At 43.2% G+C, this 27,027-nt stretch overlaps 2 protein-coding genes across 15 annotated transcripts in view; both read right to left on the reverse strand.

The window, feature by feature from the left end:
- Positions 1-1,586: 1,586 nt before the first annotated feature.
- On the reverse strand, positions 1,587-18,469 carry ARL14EPL (ARF like GTPase 14 effector protein like). 14 transcript variants are annotated; one of them, XM_081213906.1, is made up of 5 exons: positions 18,447-18,469; positions 12,411-12,531; positions 6,999-7,043; positions 4,742-4,884; positions 1,587-1,954 (listed from the first exon to the last, which is right to left on the reverse strand). In XM_081213906.1, the coding sequence occupies exons 2-5, from the start codon at positions 12,510-12,512 to the stop codon at positions 1,747-1,749; spliced, it is 498 nt and encodes a 165-aa protein (XP_081070032.1). In that variant the 5' UTR covers positions 12,513-12,531; positions 18,447-18,469; the 3' UTR covers positions 1,587-1,746. The 14 variants fall into 14 exon arrangements, with proteins under 14 accessions (XP_081070032.1, XP_081070035.1, XP_081070030.1 ...); XM_081213909.1 differs by lacking the exon at positions 18,447-18,469 and adding an exon at positions 17,048-17,516; XM_081213904.1 differs by lacking the exon at positions 18,447-18,469 and adding an exon at positions 16,823-16,996.
- Positions 18,470-21,497: 3,028 nt separating this feature from the next.
- The window catches only part of LVRN (laeverin), a 39,736-nt gene continuing 34,206 nt past the window's right edge, over positions 21,498-27,027 (reverse strand). Inside the window, exons 18-20 of the mRNA XM_081213594.1 lie at positions 24,188-24,328; positions 23,125-23,188; positions 21,498-22,704 (exon numbers count right to left, since the gene is read on the reverse strand). Coding sequence (XP_081069720.1) covers positions 22,558-22,704; positions 23,125-23,188; positions 24,188-24,328 — 352 coding nt within the window. The 3' untranslated portion in view covers positions 21,498-22,557. The remainder of the gene's footprint in view (positions 22,705-23,124; positions 23,189-24,187; positions 24,329-27,027) is intronic.

Below are 27,027 nucleotides of genomic sequence, written 5' to 3' on the forward strand. Positions count from 1 at the left end.
CTATACCAAACAGCACCAGCTGAAAACCTGGCCAAGTTGGCATATCAGAAGTGATTTTCCGTGGCTGCCTGTCTCACATTAAAAGCCGATGAGGGAAAAATGAAAGTGAACAACCAAGCCTCCCAATAGAAAGTGTAATGGCTCTATTTTTCTCTGAAATAAGAAAAGGGGGTCAAGGCCACCTAGCCAATTTTGTGGAGGTCAATTGGAGTCAAAAGAAAACTACAACCAAGCAAAGAGGTATTGCAGGGAGGGGTGAACCAATCAACTCTCACAGGATTTCACATGGGATTTAGTCCAAAGTTCTTTAAAGTTTTAATTTACATTAACAATTTAAGTGTGCAGCTATTACATAACTGCATTACTAAACAGCAAAGAGAAGCAAACACTGCAGAAACCTTAGTTAAACAGAATAACAATTAAACGTGTCAGCGTTTCTCTTCGCTGTGAAAGGTGGGGCTCCCTCAAAATTCTAATAAAGTTTTCATTGTGATTTTAGCCACTACTGTATATCATTTGATAACCTCTTCATATACACCACTATATTACCAGTATACACGCCCATTTCCTTTCCACTAACCTGTATGTCGCTGATTTTTTTCCCCAGTCAAGGAGCCTTGACTTGTTATCCATTTCAGTTTGTTATGACCACAGTATCTTAAGAGTAAGCAACTCGTTTAGGAATGGGGGGGGGGGCGGACTCAAAGTTGGAAATGACACTTTTAACAAAAATCACCTGCATGCTTCCTTTTATGAATACAAATGTCTATTACAGGCAAACTAGTGTAAAATGGTTGAGAACGTAACTTTTAAACTATGAATTCCTTAAATACATTTAGAACCCAGGTCTTTGTACCAATAAAAACTGTATGCTTGACATTACTTATATCCAACTTTATTTTCTGCAACTTTGCTCAAGGACTTAAACATTTACTTTGATAGCCCCTCGTTCTGCACAGATGATAAACACAGAAGGAATCAATTTTCGAGTTGTGCAGCAGCCCGTTGGGGAACAAGAGGCTTTCATTAATCTTGGATTCCTTGGTTCCCCCTTTCTTCCTTCTGTTTGCAAGAGTCACTTTGCAGTGTGATTTTCAGGAGGGCACAGTCTTTTCACCTGAGCAATAACAGGGTACAATAATCTATACGAGGCATGTATAGATGCAGTCAAGAAATAATGAGCTTTTAAAGAGGGGAGGCCTGCTTTTTCTTTAATTTGCTTCTGCTGGCTTTGAATTGGTTTATTCCCAAGGCAGCTGGATCTGTGCAACAAAAATGTTCAAATCTCGCCCCCCGCCCTCCTTCTCTAAAGCCTTAACAGATGAGAAAGATTAAATAAACTTCCTAGTAGCCAATTCCAACTCCTAACTTGTTTAAATTGAAGAAACTCAGAGGCTAGGCAACATATTATGAACCAACGCCTGGCTCAGAGCAAACGTGAACAAAAAGATATGAGAAAGTGCTTGAACTTTTTCATCTGCCCTTTTCCAGCTCCACACACCTAGTGTTCAAAATGTGGCTGTGCATGTATTTTGGCCCCCACAGGCGGAAAAGACTGCTTGGGGAGTGATTTGGAGCAGATATTATGGTCCGCATGTCACACCCTGACAGCTCTGCTACCCGTCTTTGCACGTCAGGCATTTTGTTCCTCTAACTAACAGGAGGAATAACACCCCTCTCTCTTCTTAAATAAATAAATAAGTCCAGCCTCTGTTTCACAACAACAGTGGTCAGGTAAATAGCCGTTCAAAAGGGAAATCTGATAACCGGCCCGGCCTCTATTTGAATCTGATCATAAACCCATTTCCGGTTGCAGCGACACTCTGCCCCACACTTGGTGGAATTGCATTTAGGGCAGGGGTAGAAGCAGCCCAAGCAGTTCTTCTCCAGGCAGTCACACAAATCCGCTTTACTGGAAAGCAGCCGGCCGTGTTTGTCATATTTCTTCACGGGTCTGTGAAAGAGAAAACATGGAATCGCCATTGGTTTTCAGAGTATGAAGCAAATAAAAGTGGGAAAGCCATGGGGGGGGGGCACCTCCGTACTTCCTCCTGATACTCCTGCAATATACAGTTCCAGAAGACCATTTGACTTCCCAAATGTTCAACAACTGAGGCACAATGGGCAGTCTCCAAAGTCCGCCAAAGTCAATGGAGAATATTGAGAAAAGTTTGGAAACGGAAGCAATTACTTCCTGGTTTTTGGCGTTCGAATACCAAAACGTTCAGCTTCCGAGATGCTCGAAAACCGAGGTACTGCTGTACTGAAAAAACATTTTTGAATCTCAGACCTTAACTTGGGGCCATATTACCTAAGTCCAACTTGGAAGGATGAGTTAGGAGTTCTTTGGGGAAGATGTTTGCTAAGGGCTGCTGTTCCCTGGTAGATTTTCCACAGGTAACCTAGATGCTCATGCTAAGTTATGCAGTTAAGCACTGTAGCCATATAAGAACAGCTGTCATTTGTGCAGTTAGCAAGGGACCCTAAATATCAGAAATCTGATCAGTTGCACAACTTACCTAACAAATGGGCACACATATCAACAAACTAGGGTTCAGTGAAGTATTCTGCAGGGGAGAGCCAGGAACATTAGCCACAAAGACTGGCCAGCATGATTAATTACAATCCAAACTAACTAGAGATAGGGAATTGCATTCCTGTACTGTCTTGCAAACAGCATATTTAAAATAAATTAGAGGTGTCCTAGATTCTGATCTTGATGAGCACTATCAATAAGCCTATCCTGCTTCCTTATCAGCAGAATTCACAACCACCATCAATTCTAGTTTTCTTGGGATTCAGACTATTTTTTGTCCTCCTCATGCAATTTATTAGTGTCTCTAAGAGTCAGTTCAAAGCCGCTATTTGCTTCCGATTCAGATGCAAAAACAAAATAGAGAAGGGTACCATCAGCATATTGATGGCCCATTTCTCCAAATCCTGGACATTTTCCATGGTGTTTGTTATACTGTACCAAATAAAGAAGGAGAATTAGAAAGTTTTGCTGCACTCAAGTACAGTGGTACCTTGGTAGTCGAATGGTTTGGTTCCCGAACAAATTGGCTCCCAGATGCTGCAAACCCGGAAGTCAGAGTTCCAGTTTGCAAACGTTTTTCAGAAGCCGAACATCCAACATGGCTTCCACAGCTTCCAATTGAGTGCAGGAAGCTCCTGCAGCACAATCAGAAGCCGCGTCTTGGTTTTTGAATCATTTCAGGAGTCGAACGGACTCCCAGAATGGATTAAATTTGAGAACCAAGGTGTCAGGGAACTGACATCAGAGCGAGAGGCGAAGGGGAGGCTCCCAGATTCTGCGGGCGAAGGACCCAGCACACCAGGGGGAGAAGCAGCTCGGTAGAGGAGGAAGGAAATCAGCGCAACACCAGGGATAAAGGGGGGCAAATGGGGGAAGCGAAGGAAGAGCTCCAGGATTCTTCTCTGGAGATTAGTGAGGAGAGCACAGGCCCTCCACTACCCACGCCCTCCCTGCGCAGAAGACTCCCGCGCAGTGAGAGAAGGAGGCGACTGGGAGTCAGAAAACTTTTATGCTGGAAAAGGTTTAAGAAACGCCCACAGACAGATTCTGCCAGCGACTGAGACAGCCACACGGAGATGGGCTGTGCAGTCAGAACGGTTTAACCAAGGCAATTAAGCCTAGAGAGGCGGCAGTTTACGCACGAGTAACTCATACCCCATTACACAAGGTACCACTGTAGTCTCCATAAAGATGTAAGCTGTCCATTACTATTTTACCATTATAACTGGAAAAATTCTAAACCAGTTGAGTGCAGTGACCCTAAGGATGGCATGATAACTTATGGCAGTTTTTTTAATGCACTTTTCTCTTGTTTTTTAAAGACAGTGCAGCCTCGGCAGATAGAAAAATCAGCTCTGCCCTCAGATGAGCAGGTAATATGATCAACTGTGGTTCTACTCCAGATGAACACCTGCCTTCTAGGGCTACCGAAAAGGATACAGTCTATGTTGGAGCGTGGAGAACAAGAGAAGATGGGTGTTACCATTGGGCCCCACTTCTGATTTTTCCCTTGTCTGCCTAATGAATGTTAATCAACTACCAATTCTGTGCCTATTTACTCAGAAAGCAAATTCCAGAGAAACCGGTGGGGCTTAAAAGACAGTTTGCATCGTACTGCTGTCTTAAATTATGAACATCAGGTCCTAGCCTTATGATCTTATGGTAATTATTATGATGGTCTGTAATTACCAGGGACGCGGACTTATAAAAAATATTGGGGGGGCCCGGGAAAGCTCATGAATAATAAATAAGCTCATGAATATGCAAATAAAGTGGCTCCGGCCCTAAATAGGGCAAGCCACGCCCCCCAGCCAGCCGATTGGCTGGCTGGGAGGTGTGGCCAGTCGGGATTCCCCTGTTCTCGCGGGGGCTGAAACCGACAGGAGGAAGGAAATTCCCCCCGGCAGTGCCTTGGCAGTGGCGGTGGTGCTGCGAAGCAGCGAGGCAGGAGCCCCCGCCCCCGGGGATTCCCTAATCTCGCGGGGGACGGCCGGGGCTCTCCCACTAGGGCGCGCGGCTGGCTGGCTGGCTGGCGGGGGACGGCGGCGGCGCTCTGCTGGAAGGGCGCCCGAGATTATTGGGGGGGCTGAGCCCCCCCAAAAATTTTTTTGAGGGGGCTCGAGCCCCCTCAGGCCCCATGGAGTCGGCGCCTATGGTAATTACTCCCAATTTAAAATATAGAATAAGATGCCGCATGTTACTTACTTCTTTGTATTGTTAAAACAATCCTGGTTTATCATTGACAGGCAGGCTTTCTTCTGCTGCTCTCGGGTTTCAGGGTTGAACTCTGCTAGAAGCGGTCCTGGATTTTGAAATGCCAGGCATTTCAGCTGACGCTCTATTTGTTGCTAAGAGAAAACGAGCGGTTCTGAGTTACAGTGATAAAATACTCTAAATCAGGCAGTAGCACAGGGTGGACCCATTTCAAGCCAGACCCAAACTTAAAGCATTCTGGGGGTTGTTACATGATTTTGAACAGGGAAGGCATTCACATTCTTACCTTCCCCATTTGAAGTTTGACACCCACACCTACATATACCTGGCCACTTCATTATCACTCACGCTTATTTATTTATTATCTATATTCTTAGTTGTCTCAGAATACAGATCCTCCAGATGATGCACAATAAGTTAAATAAAACCACATTTGAAATGTAACAATGATGATACAAGCTCACACTAAATGCCAGACCAACACAAAGCCATAAAGCAATGCCTGTCCCAAAAACTCATTGTGCACATCAGGAAAGCTACAACAGAGGAGCCACCCCCAAAAAGGCCCTCTCTCTCCCTTGTAGCCAGTGCCTGCACTTCAGGATGAGGGGACAACAGAAGAGATGCTCCAGCCATTCCCACAACCTGTCTGCTGTGCTGAACCCACTTTATTGCTTCATGAATGGCAGTGGTGGATTGCTGGGTGCATGAAGGAAGGGAGGGAAGGATGGCCGACCATCACAATGCAGACGAGATCAGGATGGCAAAAGGCAGCCAACTGATTTCTGTTGCAATGCAGGAGAAAGGATTGGTTCAATCACCCACCACTCTCTTTTCCTCTCTTGCTCACCATTTCTGCATGCTCAAGGGGGAGGGTTATTTTTACCATGATGGCATCAGCTGTAGGGCACATGCAATTTTATAAATTATGAATTATAAATTCCCCTCATCTTGTCATAATTTAGCAGAGAGAGCAGATGGCAAACACAGGGGTGGGGAGATAGCCAATGCACAAAGGAGAAACTAGGTGCAATGCCAGCCAACCTGTCCTGGCCAGACAGGCAGCTGCACTAACTGCTACTGGAAATGGTGAACAAAATCATGATAAGCCAACACTTATGGGTGTCAACAGTAAGTCATCATCAGAAACAAATCACGGTTTACAGTGAATGAACAAGCAATGTGCAGAAGCACTCGTACCCACTCTGCCTTGCCTACCCATAGGAGAAACAAACATTACGTGCAAACCACTAACTGGTAAGCCAAGAACAAACCTTTGAATCCATTTGTGGTTTACTGAGAGAGAAACAAACCTCAAATGCTCTTCACATATAACACTAAGGCAAGCCTTGTGGTTTGTTTATCCCAGAGATGCTGATTGAGTAGAACACACCAGCACACTCCTCATAGTTTTTCCCCCCTGATTATAGCTCACCATTACTTGTGAACCAGATCAAGGTTAAATGACAACAAAGAAAACACAGGGCAGCACCACTGAGCCTCTTGGGCTTGCCAATCAGAAGGTCGGCAGTTCAAATACAGTACCCGCAATGGGGTGAGCTTCCGTTGCTCAGTCCCAGCTCCTGACAACCTAGCAGTTTGAAAGCACGCCAAAAGGTGCAAGTAGATAAATAGGTACCACTCCAGTGGGAAGGTAAACAGTGTTTCGGTGCACTGCTCTGGTTTTGGTGTTCTGTTGCACCAGAAGCAGCTTAGTCATGCTGGCCACATGACCCGGAAGCTGTCTGCGGACAAACACCGGCTCCCTTGGCCTGTAAAGTGAGATGAGCGCCGCAACCCCAGAGTCGTATGCAGCTGGACTTAACTGCCAGGGGTCCTTTACCTTTATTAGCACTAGTAAGGAAGCTGCTAGGCAGGCATGATAGTTGAGTTGCTCACTTAGGCTAATTTTGTGATGTCTAAGAGACCCTCAGTTTGCCTAGGTGCCAAGACAACCACTCAAAATGTACTGGTGTCATGACCAAGGGCCCTGACACTTTATCTACAGGGGGAAAGGCCATGGATTCAGAGGATATCTCTGACTGGGAGGGAAATGCATCCTCTGAACCCACTTGTGACATGCATCTTCAGCCTGAAAAGGTCGTATTACTTTCTTCAAACACAAAGGGCTTCAGCTCAGAAGCTACAGTAATAATAATAATAATAATATATTATTTATACCCAACCCCCGGAAATGCTTGAACTCTGCTACTCTCTGCTAGGTAGTTGCCTCCCTCCAAACTCTTACCATCTTCTTTTTCAACTGATCCCCTTCGCCTGGCAACTCAAGAATCTGAAGGCAAGGAAAAGACACAGAAAGAATCACTGATGCAAAAACAATAAAATAGGCAGAGGTGCTACAGCAAAGTACTGAAAAAAATGAATAAACCAAAAGCCAACACATTAATAGCTAGGGAAAGTATTTCAGGGTGGCCGTTTTATTTTCAGAAGCAAGAAAGGGTTGAATTTTGATACATAATAAAATACAAGTAAGCTAGTAAATTTGTGCCCAAATTCAAACGGGAGCTAAGAATGAGGTCGTGCTTTTATTTATTTATTTTTAAATATCTAAGTCAGTAGTTGACTACTGTATTAATTTAGTTGTTCGAAAAGGTGAGGGGGAAGGAGGGACAAGTCAAATGATTGAACTGCAGAAAAAAACAAGCATCTGTTCTAATAAAAGGCTTGCACAATGAAGGCGAAATGATAAGGAGCAACACTGAAGGACAAAATGCCAAACACATGCAGTCTGCTGAATTAGATAGACTTATGCTCGATCAACTGTGCAATGATGTGCCTATGTGGCTAAAAATATATCACCTGCCTGTGTTTGACTAAATAGCTCTCGGGCTGTTACCTTTTCCTAATATCAGCTTAGGGCTGAACGCCTTAAATCCTTCCATGTGGAAACTGCTGTGACATGACGAGTTGTTCGCCGTGGCTCACCATAAAGTCCCAGCAAGTTCCACCAGGGAACTGCTAACCTCCCTCTTCCAACATCTGTGGTTACACGGCCAAACCTGCCTAATCTGTGAGATGAATCACCATGGGCAAGCAGCTCTCCATGTAACAACAGCTGCCACATGGAAGGATTTAAAGCAGCCTTCACATGCTAAGCTGTACTGGATACATCCCTCCCCTCTCTATCACACACAAACTTTTCAGAGCTGATTGAGGATGCAAAAGCTGATTGAGGATGCAGAAGCGTTAACCTATGTTGTATATTTGTAATGTGTGACTGTTTTCTTTGTGTCTGGAACTTTATGTCAGGATCTGGGCCAGATCCTTATCTCCCCCATCATGCACAAGTGCATTTGATAAGTGGGTGGGACCCCTCACCTGTCTGTCACGTGACATCACAATGCCATCAGGCAGCTGTGTAGGTGGGTCACCAGATGATATCACTGATGCATGAAGTTTTGATACAGGTACAAGGATGTGGAAATGTTAAGGATAGTGGGAGAGGATATATTGATTAAACATTATCCTTCCTTCACTCACGCCAGTGAGTGATGTAGCAGAGCAGATTCCCCGCAATACAGCAGGAAGCTAGTTTGCAGATTCATTTGAATCTCTTTAGTTAAGCAATCCAATCTGGCTTGCCCAGATGCATTATTCCTGGTGTCCCCTTTTTCCCCCTCTTAAAAGAATAAAGACACAAGAGCCTTTCCTTAAAAGTAGCAATAAGTTTACTCACATTCAGCTCACAGTATGATCCCTGAAGGCAGGCTTTAGCTTATAATTACATAGCAAATTGCGAGTTAATCCCACATGGGGATTGAGCCCATGTGCTGCTGGCTGAGAGCCAGCAGACAGCAAAATACAGTAAGAGAACAGCATCAGGAGAACAAAACGGAGAGCAGCATGGCATCAAGAGAAAGATGGCTGCGTGACTTGGCTCTTTTGTGGAGTCAGCCAGGGTCACGCCTATCTTTTTGGTCACATGCAGGGGAGGGACGCTACAGGCAAGGGAACAGGAAGTTATACTGGCTGGAGTAACACCTCCCTGCCTGTGTCCACTCTAGGGAAACAAGGAATGCTCCAATGGATTACATCCCACAAAGGATACTTTTTTTAGGCAACCACATATAACTTCATGAGTAGGGCAGGTGAGTGTGGCAAAACACACTTGTAGGTCAAACTGGGATGCCTCACAGCTGGAGGTTCCCCACTGCTGTTTTAGATTGCTACTGCTATCCATGTGGTTTGCATTGCCACACCCTCATCGCTGACAACATTGATACACACATATGGATAGGTTCTTTTGACAAGCATTCCCTTTGTTGCCAAAAAAAAAAGTCAGATGGGCCATTGCACCATGTAGCTGAGTATTTATTTCTGCTTCTCAGGGAAGCAGAATGGAAAACAATCACTGGTAGAAAACTGCTACAATATATAAGAAAGCAGATAAAATAAAAGCAGCTAATACACCAATTCAGAGAAGAAAAATAAACTAGCTATTAATTTATGTGTGTTGTGTGCAAAGGACAGCAGTCTGCACAGTGACAGTACCTACGCACAATACAACCTATTATATGACCCCAACAAAACCATTTGCTGCATCACACACCCCTGACTAATCCACTTTTTGTCTAAGCTACAGGATATGTGAAACTGGATTCTATGCACATGTCAACATAAACACATGATGACGCTAGCCCACCCTAGAGCGGCTATATATTTTCACCCTAAGACAGAGAATGTTTTAGTTGCTGAATCAGTCCCTCCATAAATTTCTTGGTTTGGGTACTTGTGGAACAACAAAGTGACCCAGTTAAAACAACACTGTGGTAGAGTGGTTAGAGTTGTGGTTGAGGGTGTAGAAAGCAGTGAAGTTCACTGTATGACCTTGGGTCAGTGGCAGTATCTCAGCCTAAGCTACCTCACAGAGCTGTTGGGAAGATAATGTGGGGACTGGGAGAACTACACATGCCATCTTGATTATCTTGGAATGGAGGTGGTATATAAATGTAATAAGCAAATAAACTCATGGTATGAAGTATATTGTTTTGGAATTGATGATTTTGTGGTTGTGACATACTCCAAGGTCATCTACAGAGTTCTTACCCTTCCCTGTATCCTGCCACATCCTGGGGGGTCACAAGACAAACTTAACTGTGTACCTAAAGGCTCCACCTTAGTCAACAGAATTAAGTCTACAACAGATTAGCCAAATGGATTATTAACTGCTACCATATAGAGCCATAGAACTTTACCATAGTTTGGTTAAGAGGCTGAAGATCAGGACAGGGGGTGAGATACTGGAATCCCACTGTATCGAACCACACCAGCTGCGCTTAAACCTCCGAATTTGATTTATAAACCAATTATACACAACATGGTATTGAAGCCAACTTACAAAAACAAGAAAAGTTTGTTCTGACTTCTGAACTTGCTTCTAACTACTAGGCAGTGAAGGTTTCTTATGTGCTTCAGAAATAGTGGAGTCTAAAATTACCAGTCTTTTGTGCTGCTCTCATGGCAGATGGATAGCATTGCGCCTCACCAGGTAACTCCAACTGAAGGCCCCGAGCACAGGACTGCATTTATAAATATTTGCCTGTAAAATGAACAGAGGCCTAAACTGCATCCGGACATTGGCTGGGATGAAACGAAGGTCATCTCTGATGGTCCATTCAGGAAAGGAGGCAGGAAGGAACACTGGGTCCTTGGGGTGTAGCAAAAGGTCAAACAAACATTTCAGTTTTCTATCATTTGACCCCAACTCTTTGTGACAGCTACAATAGTTCAACTTCTGGTTCATACACAACAGCAAGCCAAAATTAGGGGGAAGTGAATCTTAAACATTCTGGCAAAGTCCTTCTGGTAGCACAGGAAGAGGAGGAGGGGGAGAGGGGAAGGGCAGGAATCCAAAGCTTTGCTTGGAGTTCTTCCAGCTCATGTACATAACACTAAAACTGTGAACCTGTCCCATGTGGAAGGAAGTGTTAGAATTCCTGCTCCATGATTGCAGTCATGGGATTTTTGTCTTTCCATGACGGTATATGCTTTGACTCCACAGAGTGGGAAGTGACAGAGACAGGATGTTTGTGTTACTGTGTTCTGTGAAGTGGGACTATTGTCCTTTGTTGTTGTTTTTCTCTTGGCTGTCTGATGCTAGAGAGAGAGGGAGCCATGTTGCAGTGCTCCATGTGTGTTTATATGTTAATAAAGTAGATTAGCCAAAATGCTGAGTTGCTGAGGTCTGTCACACGAAATGCACAAACTCTGTGGATCCCTAAGTGTGCCAGTGTTGGTTGGCATTGGTCGCTGTGATGTTCGGGCAGAAGAAAGCTTTTGAAGCTCCCGAACGATCGACCAGGAGAGAGGGAACATGCCAGTCAGGCATGTGTCTCTACCAGGGTCCTACTCGAGCGTAGGCTGAGCTCTTGAAAGGAAGAGGGGTGGTCAGTAGTGGTCAGTGGAGTACTGCTTACCTAACCTGACACCTGTATCGCTGTGGCTTTCTGGGAGGGGTGAGGCAGCAGCAAGGCTGCCTAAACATGTGAACCTGGTCATTGTAGCAACAAGGATGTACTGGCAGGCAAGCTGCATTGGCTCCAACACCATGCCAAATTCTACTGGAAACAGGAGAAGATATTGGTGGTATCCCAATTTCAAAGCAACCTTCTCAGAGAGGTTCAACTGGCACCAGTGCTTTTTCTGGGGGGACACAGGGGTACATATACCCCTAAACATTTTGTGAATCTTTGTACTTCTGTCCATTTACTGTATTTATTTTTCCCGATTTGAACAATAAAATGGTCATTTTCTTGAGTCAAAATGAGAATACCCCTAAACATTTTTTTAGAAAAAAAGCACTGCCTGGCACCATCTTTATGAAATTTCCAGCACCAGGTGAAGAGTTATCTATTCTTTAATTAACACTTTATAGTCTCAATCTCTCAGTCTTAAGATGAGTTTTGAATAGTGCTTCAGGGGTTTTTAAAAATTAATTTGTTAAAGTTTTTTGTGTTTATGCTGTTTTAAAATGTTGTTTTTGCTTTGTGAGCCGTCCAGAGAATTCCTGCTATGGGAAAACATTATTATTAATTATTCATATTAATTAAACTTATTAGTTGCCCTTTTACAAAATGCACCTCAAATAAATGCAATAAATAATCAACAGCCTAGTACTTACTGTCTGAACCTGTGACACATTGTCTCTGAGCTATATATCCCCCCTCCCATTAAGATGATAAGAAAACTACACATCACTTTATTGACAACATAAAGTCTATCCTCCATTTCCTTTGTCCCATAAGGACCCTTGTCAGTAGAAAGATGGTTGAAAATATGGGCATCTTGCAGCACTTAGGAATATTGGAGCTGCTAAATAGCTAGGTTGTGGGGTCCAAACCCAAGAGAGATCTAGGCATGTTATACATTTGTATCAATACTAAGGTTCCAGACAGATTTCTAACAGGAGGAACCCCCTGGTTGGAAAATGTAAAATTTTATTTTATTGTTATTTATTAAATTTGCATACCACCATTCATCCTCAGGGCAGTTCACACACACACACACACACACACACAATACAATATAAAAACCACAGTGTGGATCAACTTAAAATTTCATTTTCTATACTGTAATTTGGAAAAGAAGACACATTTTGAAAGATAGAAATAAATAATATGTGTGCACTCAGATATCCTACCTGTTGTTTTTGCTCTTTAGTGCAAGTGCTAATTGTTCCTACCAGCCCTGCAGCTGCAGATTGTTCTCCTGCTGGACCATTTCTTTCTGAGGAACCATCCATTGTCAAAGGTACGCAAAACCTAAAATGGCAGGTGTACAATGTATACAGGTGAAGCATGTGCCAGACTTTAGGCTGCTAAAGATTTTCAAAGATGGCAGCAACAAGACATTTTATAGGGCACATTAACCTAGATACGGAACCGTTTCTCTCCCATAGTAACTGAACCCAGATGTTTTATTATTCATTCTTTCTTACATTACTCCCCTGGCCCCCCCAAAAATCCCATGGATATACTTCATCTCCACATGTTAATTCCTGCAAGAGTACTTCTAAAGCTTCAGAAGGCACAACGAAAATGTTAAAAAAACAACGGCAGATTAGGACAATTTGAGAGCTCCTTAATCTAATAACATTATCAGCAAGAATGGCAAACAGCCTTGTCGCACATTAAAAGAAACACCTAACAAATTTGTTGCGACAGGAAACTACATCAGATGCGTATGCCGTAATAATACATTTGTAAGTGTTTAACGTGTCACAAAGCTCTGCTGGCTGTGGGCAAACAAACTAACAGAATTATCAGAAAGCCAGTGACAAGTACACATTAGAGATATATTGAAAGGTATTGAAGCAGTACAGTGGTACCTTGGGTTAAGAACTTAATTCGTTCTGGTGGTCCGTTCTTAACCTGAAACTGTTCTTAACCTGAAGTACCACTTTGGCTAATGGGGCCTCTTGTTGCCGCCGCGCCGCTGCTGCGTGATTTCTGTCCTCATTCTGAAGCAAAGTTCATAACCCAAGGTAATATTTCTGGGTTAGCGGAGTCTGTAACCTGAGGCATCAGTAACCTGAGGTACCACTGTATATTAAAAGGTATTGAAGCCAGTACAGTGGTACCTCGGGTTAAGAACTTAATTTGTTCCGGAGGTCTGTTCTTAACCTGAAACTGTTCTTAACCTGAAGCACCACTTTAGCTAATGGGGCCTCCGGCTGCCACCACACCATTTCTGTCCTCATCCTGAAGCAAAGTTCTTAACCCGAGGTACTATTTCTGGGTTAGCGGAGTCTGTAACCTGAAGCATCTGTAACCCGAGGTACCACTGTATACTATAAAGGTCTACAAATGTTCGCTTGGCTTTCTAGCCAAGCCACCAACAATCCTCAGTACTAATTCCAACCTCACCCACCACCTCTCTGGCCCGTGCAGAAGACGACTTCTGAAAGACACCAGGTTTTTGGGGTACTGCAATAAGGATAAGCTTTCGGTTTCTACTCCTGATGTGTAAATCTGAGTCCGTCTTCCCTAATCCGAAGCCCTCCAACTATATTGGACTACAACTCCCATCAGCCCCACCCAACATAGAGGACTCAGGAAGGAGGCGGAGCCTGGCCTGAATTGCACCAGAAATCTAGCTGAGATTAAAAAAAAGAATATGAGGAGATATGGCTGCTGCTTTTATTCTTAGCCAAATTAGCTGCAGGAGTGAGACCCTCTCTGAGGCTGGCTTGGGGGTCTCTCCCACCAAACCCCCACCCCTTGAGGAGATCTAGATACTATATATGCTATATACTAATCTCCTCAAGGGGGTGGGGGCTTGGTGAGAGAGACCCCCAAGCCAGCCTCAGAGAGGCTCTCACGCCTGCAGTTAATTTGGCTTAGAATAAAATAAAATATATATTTGGCTAAGAATATATTATAAAATACATATTTGGAGATTACACACACAGGGTTTCTTTCAGGTCAAGTTTTGTACCAATCAGGAATGGAGGTCATGGAAATAAGCTGAATAAATCAGGAGCTGGAATTGGGCCAATGTGCTTTCCTGTCCCTGTTCCTCTGCACCAAAACTAAAATCTTCCAGGATTTGTTAAAGGCTGCTTCTCATTGCGTGTATAAGCCCTTCTTCCTCTCATCCCACCTCACTTCAGAGAACAATGTATCTGGCTTCTCCCTCTTATAGTCAGAAAGCTCAGTTAATTGCAGGGACTTCTTCTATCCATTCTAACTATATATTTTCATTTCTTTTTGTAAATAATTTTATTAAGTTTTCTGTTTTACAATTTAAAATACTCATTTTACATCCTAAAGATACCAATTACTTCCCTTCTTCTCTTTCCACGGTTCATTTTGCATATCATAAACCCCTGCATATTTTACAAAAAAACTATTCCATTCTTGCACCCATCCAAACTTGTTTACACTGTTGAATTTATCTTAACACTTCCAGCGTTTTCAGCTGTACACAGTTCTTTCCCATATATTCAATAAACCTTTTCCAATCTTCTTTAAACGTATGTTCTTCTTGTTCTGTGTGTTAAGTCTGCAAGTTGTGCACGTTCTGTCAACTAAAGTTGTTGCCATTCTTCTTTAGTTGGGACCCCGCCCATTTTGCATTTTGGGGTAATTACAGGGACTTTTTAATGACGAAACAGCTTTAGACAGCTTTCCTTAAAGCTGACGATATTTCCAAAATATAAGATAAAAAACAAATAAACTAAAACCTACATACAGCAACAGTGTTTTTTGTTGTGTAGGCTCCTATGGTATAAGTAATGGGCCCCGCCTGCTCGCCTGCTCCATAAAATATCACTGGTTTGCTCATTTCTATATCAATTACTTTGATAAAACACATATTCTGTTATCTGCAAATGGCTTTAGATACCTATTAGGTTCATAAATTACCATATAGCACATATTCAACACAAAAAGCAGCGACAATTTGTTGTTGACAAAGGACAGATGGACATACAAAGGGCTCTGAGCAGGGCGTGTCGTTTTAAGGGGTGAAATTTATTTCCCCAAAAATTTATTCAGTGAGGGGGTCTTTAAAATATTGTTTTTGGGTGTGAAAAATTCAAACCTGCTTTTTTTGTGACTGGACAACATTTAGCTTAGTAAATCTAAGATTACCACAGAATCACAGAATTGCAGAATTGGAAAGGACCACGAGATCCAACCCCACATTGCAGGAATCAGTGTGGGGCTGCAAACCACAGCCCTGAGATTAAGCGTCTCCTAAGAACTGCTTTCAGAAAACCAAAGAATTTTTATTTTACCTTCTGAAAACGTCAGGTAATATAGAATACGTAACTGCAAATACTTGGCCATGCTTTTTAACGACTTCTATGCAATTTCTCACACATTTTACTTACCAAGCAAAACTAAATTATATTAATTTAACCCGAATATGTTTTGAATTCCCAAGTCGCGTTAGAACTTTTTAGCACCCTTCGCTTTTGGAAGCTGGAAGTTTAAAAAGTCAACACACCCAACTCTCACATTTCATTTACCTGCAAATGTTTTATTATTATCTGAAACTCATGTGCTGCCCTGTTGCATAATGCCCAAAAGGGAAACACCAAACTCCATTTGCAGTGATGAGGCCAAAAACTCTGGCACCTAAGACAAAAAATCCAAATGGTGCTCTCAATATATAAAAATATATATAAAAATATATATAAAAAACTATGTAACTGACAATTTGCTGTTTTTAAATGGTACTCCAAATTCTGATATTTGAAGTTGACCACAACACTCTTTCTCACTGTAGGGCCAATTCCAGAAGCAGTGGCATCACTGTGTTACTCTTTATCTTAAATACGAGTTCTGCTGTTGCAATGTTATTTCCATCAGTGGCCACTGAAAAGTACAGTGGTACCTCGGGTTACATATGCTTCAGGTTACATACGCTTCAGGTTACAGACTCCGCTAACCCAGAAATAGTGCTTCAGGTTAAGAACTTTGCTTCAGGTTGAGAACAGAAATCGTGCTCCGGCGGCGCGGCGGCAGCAGGAGGCCCCATTAGCTAAAGTGTTAAGAACAGTTTCAGGTTAAGTACAGACCTCCGGAACGAATTAAGTACTTAACCCAAGGTACCAATGTATTTCATGAAGTTTAAAAAACTGAAATTGGGGGCTGTCTGACTGGTCACGCCGAAAGGCCCTGTGTCGATTTGAAGTAAGAAACAGGACTTAAAAAAACAAACAAAATGATTTTTTTTCTTAAATACAAACAAACAACAAACCTGTACAGCAACACGCAATATGTAGTTAAACTAATATGCCATTAGGTGTCACTATTGTTCTATGAAGGCGCAAGGACAGTATCATGCCACTCGAGGAATGAAAAATATGTTTCTTTTTGACACAGACTATGAAGCATTTGTTTGAATTGCCATCCCACTTACAAATCAAATACCTTGCAAGGTATTCACACAGCTTTTAAGTTAGCATAAAAATGATTGCCAACAATTATTTTGATACATAAAACACGCATAAATCCCAATGCAAGTTTCAGAACCAGCCCCTATTTCTCTCATCCCAAATACCCGCTTTAACACACAAACCCTCACCTCCAGGGCCAGCCTTACCATTGGGGCAAGGCAATTGCCTCAGGCAGCACAGAGGGTGCAGCAGCAGCAGCAGCCCCCTATGGCATTCCTCATGAGCCCCCTGGACAATTGCTCTCTCTTGGAAGACCAGAGCTCTGTATGCCACAAAACCTGGCATACATCCCCTAAAGTAGCCTGCACGCTCCCGTTTGCTCCATAACTGATAGCTGGGCCCCATAACCCTGAAGCAAGCACATCACGTACCCAGCTGTCCCCAGCCTGCCAGGTTGCTGAGCCTGCATAATCATGTTCCCACAGTGATAACTGCAAGGCTGGTCACACCTGGTCTGCCCCTGAGCTCAAGATAAGGATGGGATAGGAAATAACTGCCCTGTAGCCAATCAAAAGAATCCCTGACTTAAGCATGCTTTGTCTACTCAAGTTCTCAGTCAATAATAACACAAGAAAGGAAGAAATTGGGCATGCATTTGCTAGGATAGTATAAATGCTTTGGGTTTTGTGCATTCGGGGACTGGTCTTTTGGAGAGATCCTGCCAAACTTCTTATGCTGCAACACTGAATAAGCTCTTTTGCCCTTCTGCCCGTTGTCTTCTATTGGTGACCAAAAGGCGGCAAGGGAGGTCTTGCCTCCACAACATAGCCATCCCATGCCTTCCAACTGCTGGTGTGAGAGGCAGTGCACACTTAATGTTGCAGCAATCCCTATCTATCCTGTATCCATCTTGTCATTCCTTGGGAAATACAAGTAATTTGCAACTTAAGTGTATTTCACTTGTACACATTCAACTTTACACTCTTGGCATAAAAATAAATAGAAAGGGGGTGGGTTTTTGAGAAAATGATTATGGCAATCCCACCCACCATTGGACCCAATGGTATTTTTACTATACGCAATGGTGGCTTTGCACACAATTGCTGAAACCTAACCCCCGCATAATATGAGAGTCGCCTGCACTGCGTTTTGATGCACTTTCCTGCAAAGCGGCTTCAATCCAAATTGAGAAAAATGATGGACCTAGCTGTAAGGTGTACACAGCTTCAGGTAAAATGGAGGGTGCTGTCCTATTGCCAGTGTTAAAATAAGAATCAACTAAACAGTCAGCTTCTGTACATGTAATGTCGTTGGAGAAATGACATCGTCATTGTCGCATAAAATGCCCTGGGCCAGCTTTCCTTATTTCTCATAAGTCTTCCCAGCCTATCCTCTGCTATGCACAGTTTACATATTTTAACAGAAAAAGGATACTACTCATTTGGATAATCAAACTTATGAGGATTTCAGTATTGCCTTAATGCTTCTCTTGGATAGCCATGTGTCCTACTTCGTGGAATATATGTCTTTATTTAAAGGAGTCCATTATCTGAAAAGCTACCTGTGTCATGGAGTGATCAGTGCTGGATTTACGTATAAGCTAAACAAGCTATAGCTTGGGGGCCTCCAAAAATGTCACTATTAATATACTTTTTCTTAATTGTATTTCAGTTCAACAATTTCTCTGATAAAATACAAGTTTTGTTATGTGCAGATGGCTTTAGATACCCATTGGGTCCATAAATTGCCATATAGCATATATTCAACACAAAAAACAGCGACAATTTGTTGTTGACAAAGGACAGCTGTGCATATAAAGGGCCCCATTACCGTCAGTAGCTTAGGGCCTCATCAAACCTAAATCCGGACCTGGGAGTGATTCTGTAAAGTATAGCTGGATGCGGCCCCTCAGGCAGGTGTTAATAATTAGTCCCCAAAGTGGGAGCAGGTGATGGGGCTGCCCTTATAAATCTTAGCGTTAACCTGCGGGGGAGAGTACACACTGTAGATAAGACTGCTGTTTGATGTCTGTAACTGGTGCCAGAGAAGACTGCAGTAAAGCCTTGTAACTGGATTGGTGCCTACCTGTGAGTTACTGGAAGCTTGGAGAGAGGACTTGGGAAGGCGACCCCCTCCTTGACAACCTGGTCCAAGTCCAGATGAAACCATAAGGATGGAAAACAGGGCTCTTTTGTCAACATAGACAGTGGACTCTGCAGGCACACAAGGTGACTTGAACACAAGTCTTCCTCATTAAGGTAAGATGTATTTCTGTCAGCTATAAGGGACGCGGGTGGCGCTGTGGTCTAAATCAGAGCCTAGGGCTTGCTGATCAGAAGGGCAGTGGTTCAAATCCCCGCGACGGGGTGAGCTCCCATTGCTCGGTCCCTGCTCCTGCCAACCTAGAAGTTTGAAAGCACATCAAAGTGCAAGTAGATAAATAGGTACCGCTCTGGCGGGAAGGTAAACGGCGTTTCCATGCGCTGCTCTGGTTTGCCAGAAGCGGCCTAGTCACGCTGGCCACATAACCCGGAATCTGTCTGCGGACAAATGCCAGCTCCCTCAGCCTATAAAGCGAGATGTCCACGCAACCCCAGAGTCATCCGCGACTGGACCTAACAGTCAGGGGTACCTTTACCTTTAAAGGCAGCTATATGTGTAATCACTGAAGATTTTTGCTGACCTAGTAGTACAAAATGAGGAAGAGGATTGCAAGATAGTTCCAGGAAATCGGACACTGGAGCAGAAGAAGGAAGATACTTTAGCCTATTGTAAACAAAATTGCTCAAGCCACAAACAAGAAGGAGGAAGCTACGCTGATACTGCAGCTGTGCATTTAAATCTGCGAAGGAGCCAGTAATACAAAAACCTTTCTCGGAAAGAGCAACTGCACACAGAGGTAACTGCTACCAGATGATATCACATTGCCAAATGCACATTTACAAAAAAGCTAATCTGGAAAAAGTTAGTTGGACTGACACCATTTCAGTTTATTATATTATTTTCATAAACCATTAAATATAAAAAATTTGAATAGTTTATTCCGGGCTGGTTTAAAAAGAATTGTGCAGAAGCTTGCATTAATAATGTGCTTTCCTGCCTTCAAAACTAAGCCATATCATTCAGGGGGAAACAGAAATGCTTCTTATTCCAAACTTTTCGACAATAGAAGGATGAAACAATGCTCTGTAAATGTTTTTCCCTCTTACAAATTTCACAGCAAATTAGTTACTTGGAAGAAGCATATTAGTCCACAAATTAAACCTGCACTTGTACTAGAATGAAAAGGGTTTTTTTACATTTAACTCTTCCATGTAAAACTTTTCTCTATTTTTGCAGCAGAGAGGGAAGAATGCAGCATTTAATGTGAATATGCACAGAAAATGTTCTGAGTGTCATGAATGCAATGACAGTAACTGATCATTTACTGAAGTTAGCTGCATTGACCTAAAATCATGTCATTATTTTTTAAAGGTGGACACAGATTTCCGGCACATTTGGCATATTAGAGAGAGATCAAACTTTTTCAATAAGTTAAAATGTGTATATCCCATATCAAAGGACCACTGTACATTTTATCTTGAACTGCCATGCCAATAGCGTAAGGTTTGCCAGCTCAGAATTTAGGAGAGAAAACCACAAGTTCCCACCTGTTCTTTTCTGCAGAATATGAAGAATCATCCCACCCCACAAGCTGGAAGTGCAATTTGAATGTTATGCAAACAGATACAAACGTAGATTATTATTTTCTACCAAGTTAGCATTTTTATGTGCATATATATATATATGTATATCTTACCTAATCTGATAATTAAACTGCAAAAAGCAACCTATTGCTGCATTCCATTTGGAGTTGCACAGAGCAGAAATTCAAATGATGGTAGAATTACACAATGGTCCACAGATAGTCTCTTGGTAGCGATGCTGCTTGTTTGCTATACACAAATGTAATTGGACACAATGGGCCGCCGATTCTGCCAATTAAAATTGTTAGTGCACCTGAGACATGATTTAATCAGTGATTATGTAGACTGCATGAGAAAAATACTGTATGGCAAAAAGAAAGTGCACATTTTAAAAGTGTGGATGGCAGTTTTCAAATGTTTGATTTGTTAAAAGAGTTAAATCAGCTAGGAACTGTTCAAAATTTAAGAGCTCTCATAAACACAAAACAGACCATTCTCTTCATGTGACTTCTCCATCCGTTAGGACTCAAGCCTACAACACACACTATCAGAAGTCATATCAATTGTGCATTCAGTGTGTGCAACATCACACAGCTCTGGCCAAAGCAGGGATCTTCAGGGACTGGAAGATCAGCCAAGCCCAACAAAGAACAACAGGCCACAATCAGTAAGCTGGTGACACTGGCTTTAGGTCAGGTTCCCCTACAAGTCTTTAATTTGAATATGTTGCTGGTGGTTATAGGCTTCCAGGGTTGGGCTCTAGAGCACTGTGTTAGGAGCCGGGAACTGAGCCAGAGAATGAGATCTATGGGACCAAGGAGAAATTGTCACAGAGGTGTAGGCCAGAGTTTGGGAGTAAGTAGGAAATGGAGCCAAGGAACAGGTCAGAGATGAAAATCTGTGCCAGTAAACAAGTCAGAATGAGTACCAAATAAGCAAGCAAGCACCTAAAAATGAGCACTGAACAAACCAATTACTTGTGACTGGACTAAAGCCAGGAAGACTTTGCTTTTCAGGCAAGGCTGAATTCACAACGGAAACCACTTCCTGCCCAGGGAGAGTCACTGGCCATCTTTTCTCATGTGGCGAAAAGGATTCAGAGCCCTCAGCTATTCCACAGTCCCATCACACAATCATGTATTTCACTTCTGGCACCGTGCGTTGCCTTTGACATGAACTTCCAGATTCCGTGTAGTAATTTAGAAGATATATTTTATTAACAAGCAAACATCCATGTTGTACAACATCCATCAACTGAAAAGCCTGATAGGCTTAGCAGCACAGTAACAAATACCAGCATGGGGAGTGTGCATAAAAGAGGGGTGCAGAATAGAAGGAGAAAGGAGGAGGCGTGGAAATGGGGTGGTAGTCTGAGCGCAATGGAAAGTTGAAGGAAAGAGTTGGTAGGAAGCAGGGAGTGAAGAGGTTAATGGTGTGTGCGCGCAGAATGGGACTGACAATAGGAGAGAAAAAAGCCTAGAAACGGGCAATCTGTGTGCAATGGTGAGTTGAGGAAAGTAGGGGCTGTAGGAAATAAAGAAGTGAACGTGAAAATGGGGGTGGCAAGGTAGAAGGAGGTATGGAAATGGGATTGAAGATGAAAGCTTCTGAAGAACAAGGGGGATGGTGGCTTCATAACTGGACAGACGGTGGAAAGGGTGTTTAGCAGTGTCAATGGGGGGGGGAGATAGTGGGGCTGCAGAATAGAAGAAAGAAGTGGCTTCAGAATGGGTAGGGAAAGTGAAAAGGGAGTTTAGTAGTTTCTTGGGGTAGGAAGGCAAAGCTCTAGGGGGTTGATGTGGAAAGAGTATTTGGGGGGTTGGCAAGTTAAGCGAGCTGAGGTGCCCCCCTTAGTGCATTTTAAAAGGCAAGAAAGCTGAAATTTTACAGATGTGTAGCCCAAAGTGTCCCACGTCACATAGCAAACTGACAACAATGGCTTCTTCTAGTTGCTAGTTCTTCATTTCAGTTGGTAAGGCTTGCTACATTCCATCCATTTGAAATAAGCGTCAAGATATTCCTTGAGTTTCCTTTTACCTTTGTTTAGGCACGGGGTTATTTTTTTAGTTCATTCTGTCTTGTATGGCAATGTTCCGAGTAGAAATTTGACTCCACAGTAGACTGATTTGCACAGACACTATCGCAAGACTAAAACATGAAGTGGGAGCTCTATGCACAAAATATGTGCTCCTTTAAAAAAAAATGCTACTAAACAGTTACCAAAAAACACAGATATTTGGAAAAATTATCAAATGTCAGATGTCCATATTTCTTTGTAGCCACTTGACCATTTTAGTAACCGATTCTTTTCTTTCTTCATTTCTAGATTTTGCTTTCTGCAGCATCTCTGTAGGGGTTGTTCTTTGTTCTGGTTCAAGTGTATTGTTAAGAAAAACCTGGACCTAAAATAATTAACGTTTATGGTAAATTGGCAGTTGTTATTCAAAGTATTGCATTTTCACTTCCACTCACTCTCTCTTTAATTATTTTTAAAAATCCTACATACATTTCTGCCACCTCCAACCCTCATTTCCACCACCCTCATATGCACAGAAGGATAACATTGGGGGAAAACGCAGAAGAACAGAGAAAAGGAATTCACAGGACTCTTGTCCATTCTGGCGTTGGGCAATTGAAGAGAGGATTCCAGCCCCTGCTGATATGGATCAGAGATGGGCAAAGGCTTCTAAGCAACGGAACTACCTAAGAAACTCAGCTGCATTATTCTTTCTATTCCACATGGTTTTAAGTTTTGTTTTTTTTAAGGGCTTAAATCCTTCATTTTCAGAGTGACCGTTCTATGCTGTGTCTGTTCTACTTACCACTTGAACCTCGAAGTCTGTACTGACAGAATTCATGAAAGCATATAATGGTTCAAAGGAGCACCTATAAAAGAAAGAATGTTTATAAAGAGAAAACGTTTTGATAAAAATGTTGTGCGTGCGCCACTCGTCTGTTTTTACTCAAGCATATTTTGCAAAGGTTTGACAGAACGCTCATATGTATTAACCAGAGTAAACAATTCACCTTGTTAAGGGAATGAATGTTCTATGATTTAACACCACGGATGTAGCCAAGGGGGGGGGGGGCTAAATCAAGTAAATAAAAATATTTAACTGAGGTTCTGCCCATGTTTAACACCCTTATTATGTTTTCCGTATACTATTTTCTGTGTGATTCTTGAGTATTTCGTCTCTGGATTATATTGGTATCAGGGATGCATGTATCCTGCCCACTTCCCCCCGAAGAGAATGCAGCCCTCAGTGGGGGAAATGGTTTGTCACCCCCTGCTCTAGATAATGGATTGGCTCCAGAGATTCCCATGAGCTGAATTTCATTCATGAAATGCCTCTGTGAGCAGAAAGGAGGCAGGTAAATATCCCCCCCCCCAACCTTCCCTGCATCCCCAAGTACCCAACAAAAACCTAATCTGCAGAGTTAGAAAACTCTGAAACAGTATGGGAGATACTTTGGAATATCCCATGACAAAGTGGAATGGGGGGTGGCCTCCCCCACTGTTTTCCATGATTAGGAACTTCCACTACTTCTCCAAATGGATTTGAGATATGTTGGTTCCAAGCCAATGAGTTTTGGATACTTTTCATTTATATATTCAAGTATATAACTTTAAATATCTGTTCATTTTTTAATGCTGTGGTGTTTATTCTCTTTTCTAGTATATTAATGTGCTTAATAGATTCTCAAGCACACCACCACTGTGTCTGGGTTTTTAAGGGGGGAGGAATTTTATCCCTTATTCTGTTGATAGCCAAGTAAAACAAAACATTTGCAAAGTAATTAACACTTCAACTCTACCGGACCCAGCAGATTAACATTAGAAAATCAAGTTAAAGGGAAATTACATAAAACAGTTGCTTGCCATACCTATTATATAAATGTGACCAATTTTCTGTTATGAATTCCCATGCTATCCAGTGGCCAGCCTCACTTTCTGCCACGTGTCTAATTACTTCTGATACAAGATCTGGTGAAATTACAGAATCGTTCAGGATATACTGCAAGTATCTAAAGAGAAGTTTATTCAAAATAAACATAAAAATTATAATAAAGAAAACAGTTTCCAAAACACTTCTAAGATGAGCACCAGACTTCCATCTTCATACATTTTACATTTTGGAGGGGAGACAAATAGGGCTGGGCAAGGAATCCAGTGAACTGGGATTGCAAAGTGGACACATCAGATCTGATCTACTGAGATGTGGCGTCCAGTGTCTTACTCCATTGCCTTGCTCCAACTCTCTTATGGATTTTTCTTTGAGATGGTCAGAGAGCTGCCCCTTTGTCCTCCTGGTTGCCTTTTAAGAACTAATCAGAGCTGCCTACAAGTGGCTAGCTAGCACACAGGGCTCCGGCCACCACTGTATGTACATTCCAAATAATGTCATCAAGTTCTAATGCTCCCAGGGAGACTTTGCTACTACAGTGGTACCTTGGGTTACATACGCTTCAGGTTACGGACTCCGCTAACCCAGAAATAGTACCTCAGGTTAAGAACTTTGCTTCAGGATGAGAACAGAAATCACACAGCAGCGGTGTGGCGGCAGCAGGAGGCCCCATTAGCTAAAGTGGTGCTTCAGGTTAAGAACAGTTTCAGGTTAAGAACAGACATCCGGAATGAATTAAGTGCGTAACCAGAGGTACCACTGTACATTGTTTCGAATGTGCGCAGCAGAACTGCAACTCCCATCAAACTTGATCATTGGCCACGTTTGTTAGGGGTGGTGAAAGTTGAAGTTCAAGTAACATTTGAGGGGCCAAAGATTCCCCACTTCTGAGATAAAGCATAATGGACAAGGAACATGAAGAACCTGCATGTGAATGCAAAACCTGACCAACCTGGTAGCTTTCTGTAAGCCTGTGATGGCCTGGGATTCGGACTCAGAGGCTGAACCTGAGGGATCCCAGCCTGCACAGGATTCCCCGCCTCCAGAACCAGCTGCAGCCGGGGCTGGGTCCTGAGCCTGAAGGGTCCTCACCTGTGCTGGGTCCTCAGGTGCAGGCACCAGCTGTGTCTGCTCTGGCTCCGGAGGTGATGGAGGACCCATTGCCTGCAGGTGCTCCACTCTCAGCCACATCAGAGGAAGCTGAGGATGCCTCTGGGTCTGGTAACCCTCCAGCCTCTCCTGAACTGCAGGGGCTCAGGGCAGAGAGGCGGAGGGAGCTAAGTTCCCGCAGGAGGAGTGCTCGCCTCCAGGCCAGGAGAGGCGAGTCACCTGAGGATCGGGGCTGCCCTATGCCTCGGGGCAGATAAAAGCCGGCCAGTCCCAAGTTGCGGGAGCAACATTGTTGGTTGCCAGTTCCTGCCTGAACCCTGCCCTGCTTTCCTGCCTGAGCTCCTGACCTGCCCTGGCTCCCTGCTTGCTTGCCTGTTCCTGACTTCACCCAATTCCCTGCCCTGCACCCAGCTTCAGCTACTATGGACTGCCTTCCCGTTGCATCTTTGACCACGGACCGGACTTGGACCTCGCCTCTCGAGTAACTCACGGGACCAGCACAAAGCCACTGGAATGCGTATTATTTGTCTTAGAGGAAGCCCCTGCTGAAGCCTGACCTATCTAGAGAATCCTAAAAATGTTGTCTTTTTTTAAGTAAAATGGAAACTTGCTCTAAATTTTTGTCTTATGACCGCAGAGGTGCAGCTGTGGACAATTTCTCCTAAAGTTGCAGGCACCAGAGACCACTTTGTTAATTAAAGATGGACTTTCTTAACTACACCACTCAGGCCCCTAGTTAACAGACAAACCACCAGTTCTGTTCTCTTCTCCCCTCCCCCCAAAGTGAAGAGAATGTTCCGTTCAAGAAAAAAATCCTTTGTGTTACCTTTCCCGCCCTGACCTGGCCACAGTGATCCATGCGACGGTCATCTCCAGGCTTGACTACTGTAATTCGCTCTATGCGGGGCTGCCCTTGAAGCTGTCCCAGAAACTCCAGCGGGTGCAGAATGCTGCAGCGAGGCTCCTCACGGGGTATCTGCCATGGGAGCAGATTCACCCAGTGCTTTTCAAGCTGCACTGGCTCCCGGTGGAGTACAGGGTCAGATTTAAGGTGCTGCTTTTGACCTTTAAAGCCCTTCACGGCCTAGGACCCTCGTACCTACGGGACCGCCTCTCCTGGTATGCTCCACGGAGAGCCTCAAGGTCCATAAATAGCAACACCCTAGAGGTCCCTGGCCCTAAGGAAGTTAGATTGGCTTCAACCAGAGCCAGGGCCTTTTCAACTCTGGCTCTGGCCTGGTGGAACGCTCTGTCTCATGAGACCAGGGCCCTGCAGGATCTGATCTCTTTCCGCAGGGCCTGTAAGACAGAGTTGTTCCGCCTGGCCTTTGGCTTGGAGCCAATTTGATTCCCTCCCTCCCTCTCTTTCTTTTTTCTTTTCCTTCTCCTCCTGCGATGAGGCTACATTTTAATATTTTAATGTTCCATTATTTTAATGTTGTATTTTATTTTTGTTTTTAAGTTGTAATCATTCATCTTGTTTTTATTATTGCTTGTAAGCCGCTCTCATCCCGGCCTTGGCTGGGGAGGGCGGGGTATAAATAAAATATTATTATTATTATTATTATTATTATTATTATTATTATTATTATTATTTGTGATATCCCACCAACCTGATAATCAAGGAGCAAGTTCTGAAGTGTTGTGGAGGAAGGGAAGATTTCTGAGTGCACATTAGCTAACTTTATCCTGAGAAGAAGACTGCCTTCC

The sequence above is a fragment of the Podarcis bocagei genome (genome assembly GCF_964188305.1).
Source record: "Podarcis bocagei genome assembly, chromosome: 11".
In the NCBI taxonomy this organism is placed as follows: domain Eukaryota; kingdom Metazoa; phylum Chordata; class Lepidosauria; order Squamata; family Lacertidae; genus Podarcis; species Podarcis bocagei.

What these genes read in the sequence shown, in the direction of transcription:
- ARL14EPL (XM_081213909.1), bottom strand. Translation starts at nt 17,091, where the DNA reads ATGATTATGCAGGCTCAGCAACCTGGCAGGCTGGGGACAGCTGG. An exon ending in ATCAGTTGAAAAAGAAGATG is followed by an intron (nt 4,885 to 6,998) that starts GTAAGAGTTTGG and finishes GTTTTCTCTTAG; the next exon opens with CAACAAATAGAGCGTCAGCT. An exon ending in TGTTTTAACAATACAAAGAA is followed by an intron (nt 1,955 to 4,741) that starts GTAAGTAACATG and finishes TCTCTTTCACAG; the next exon opens with ACCCGTGAAGAAATATGACA.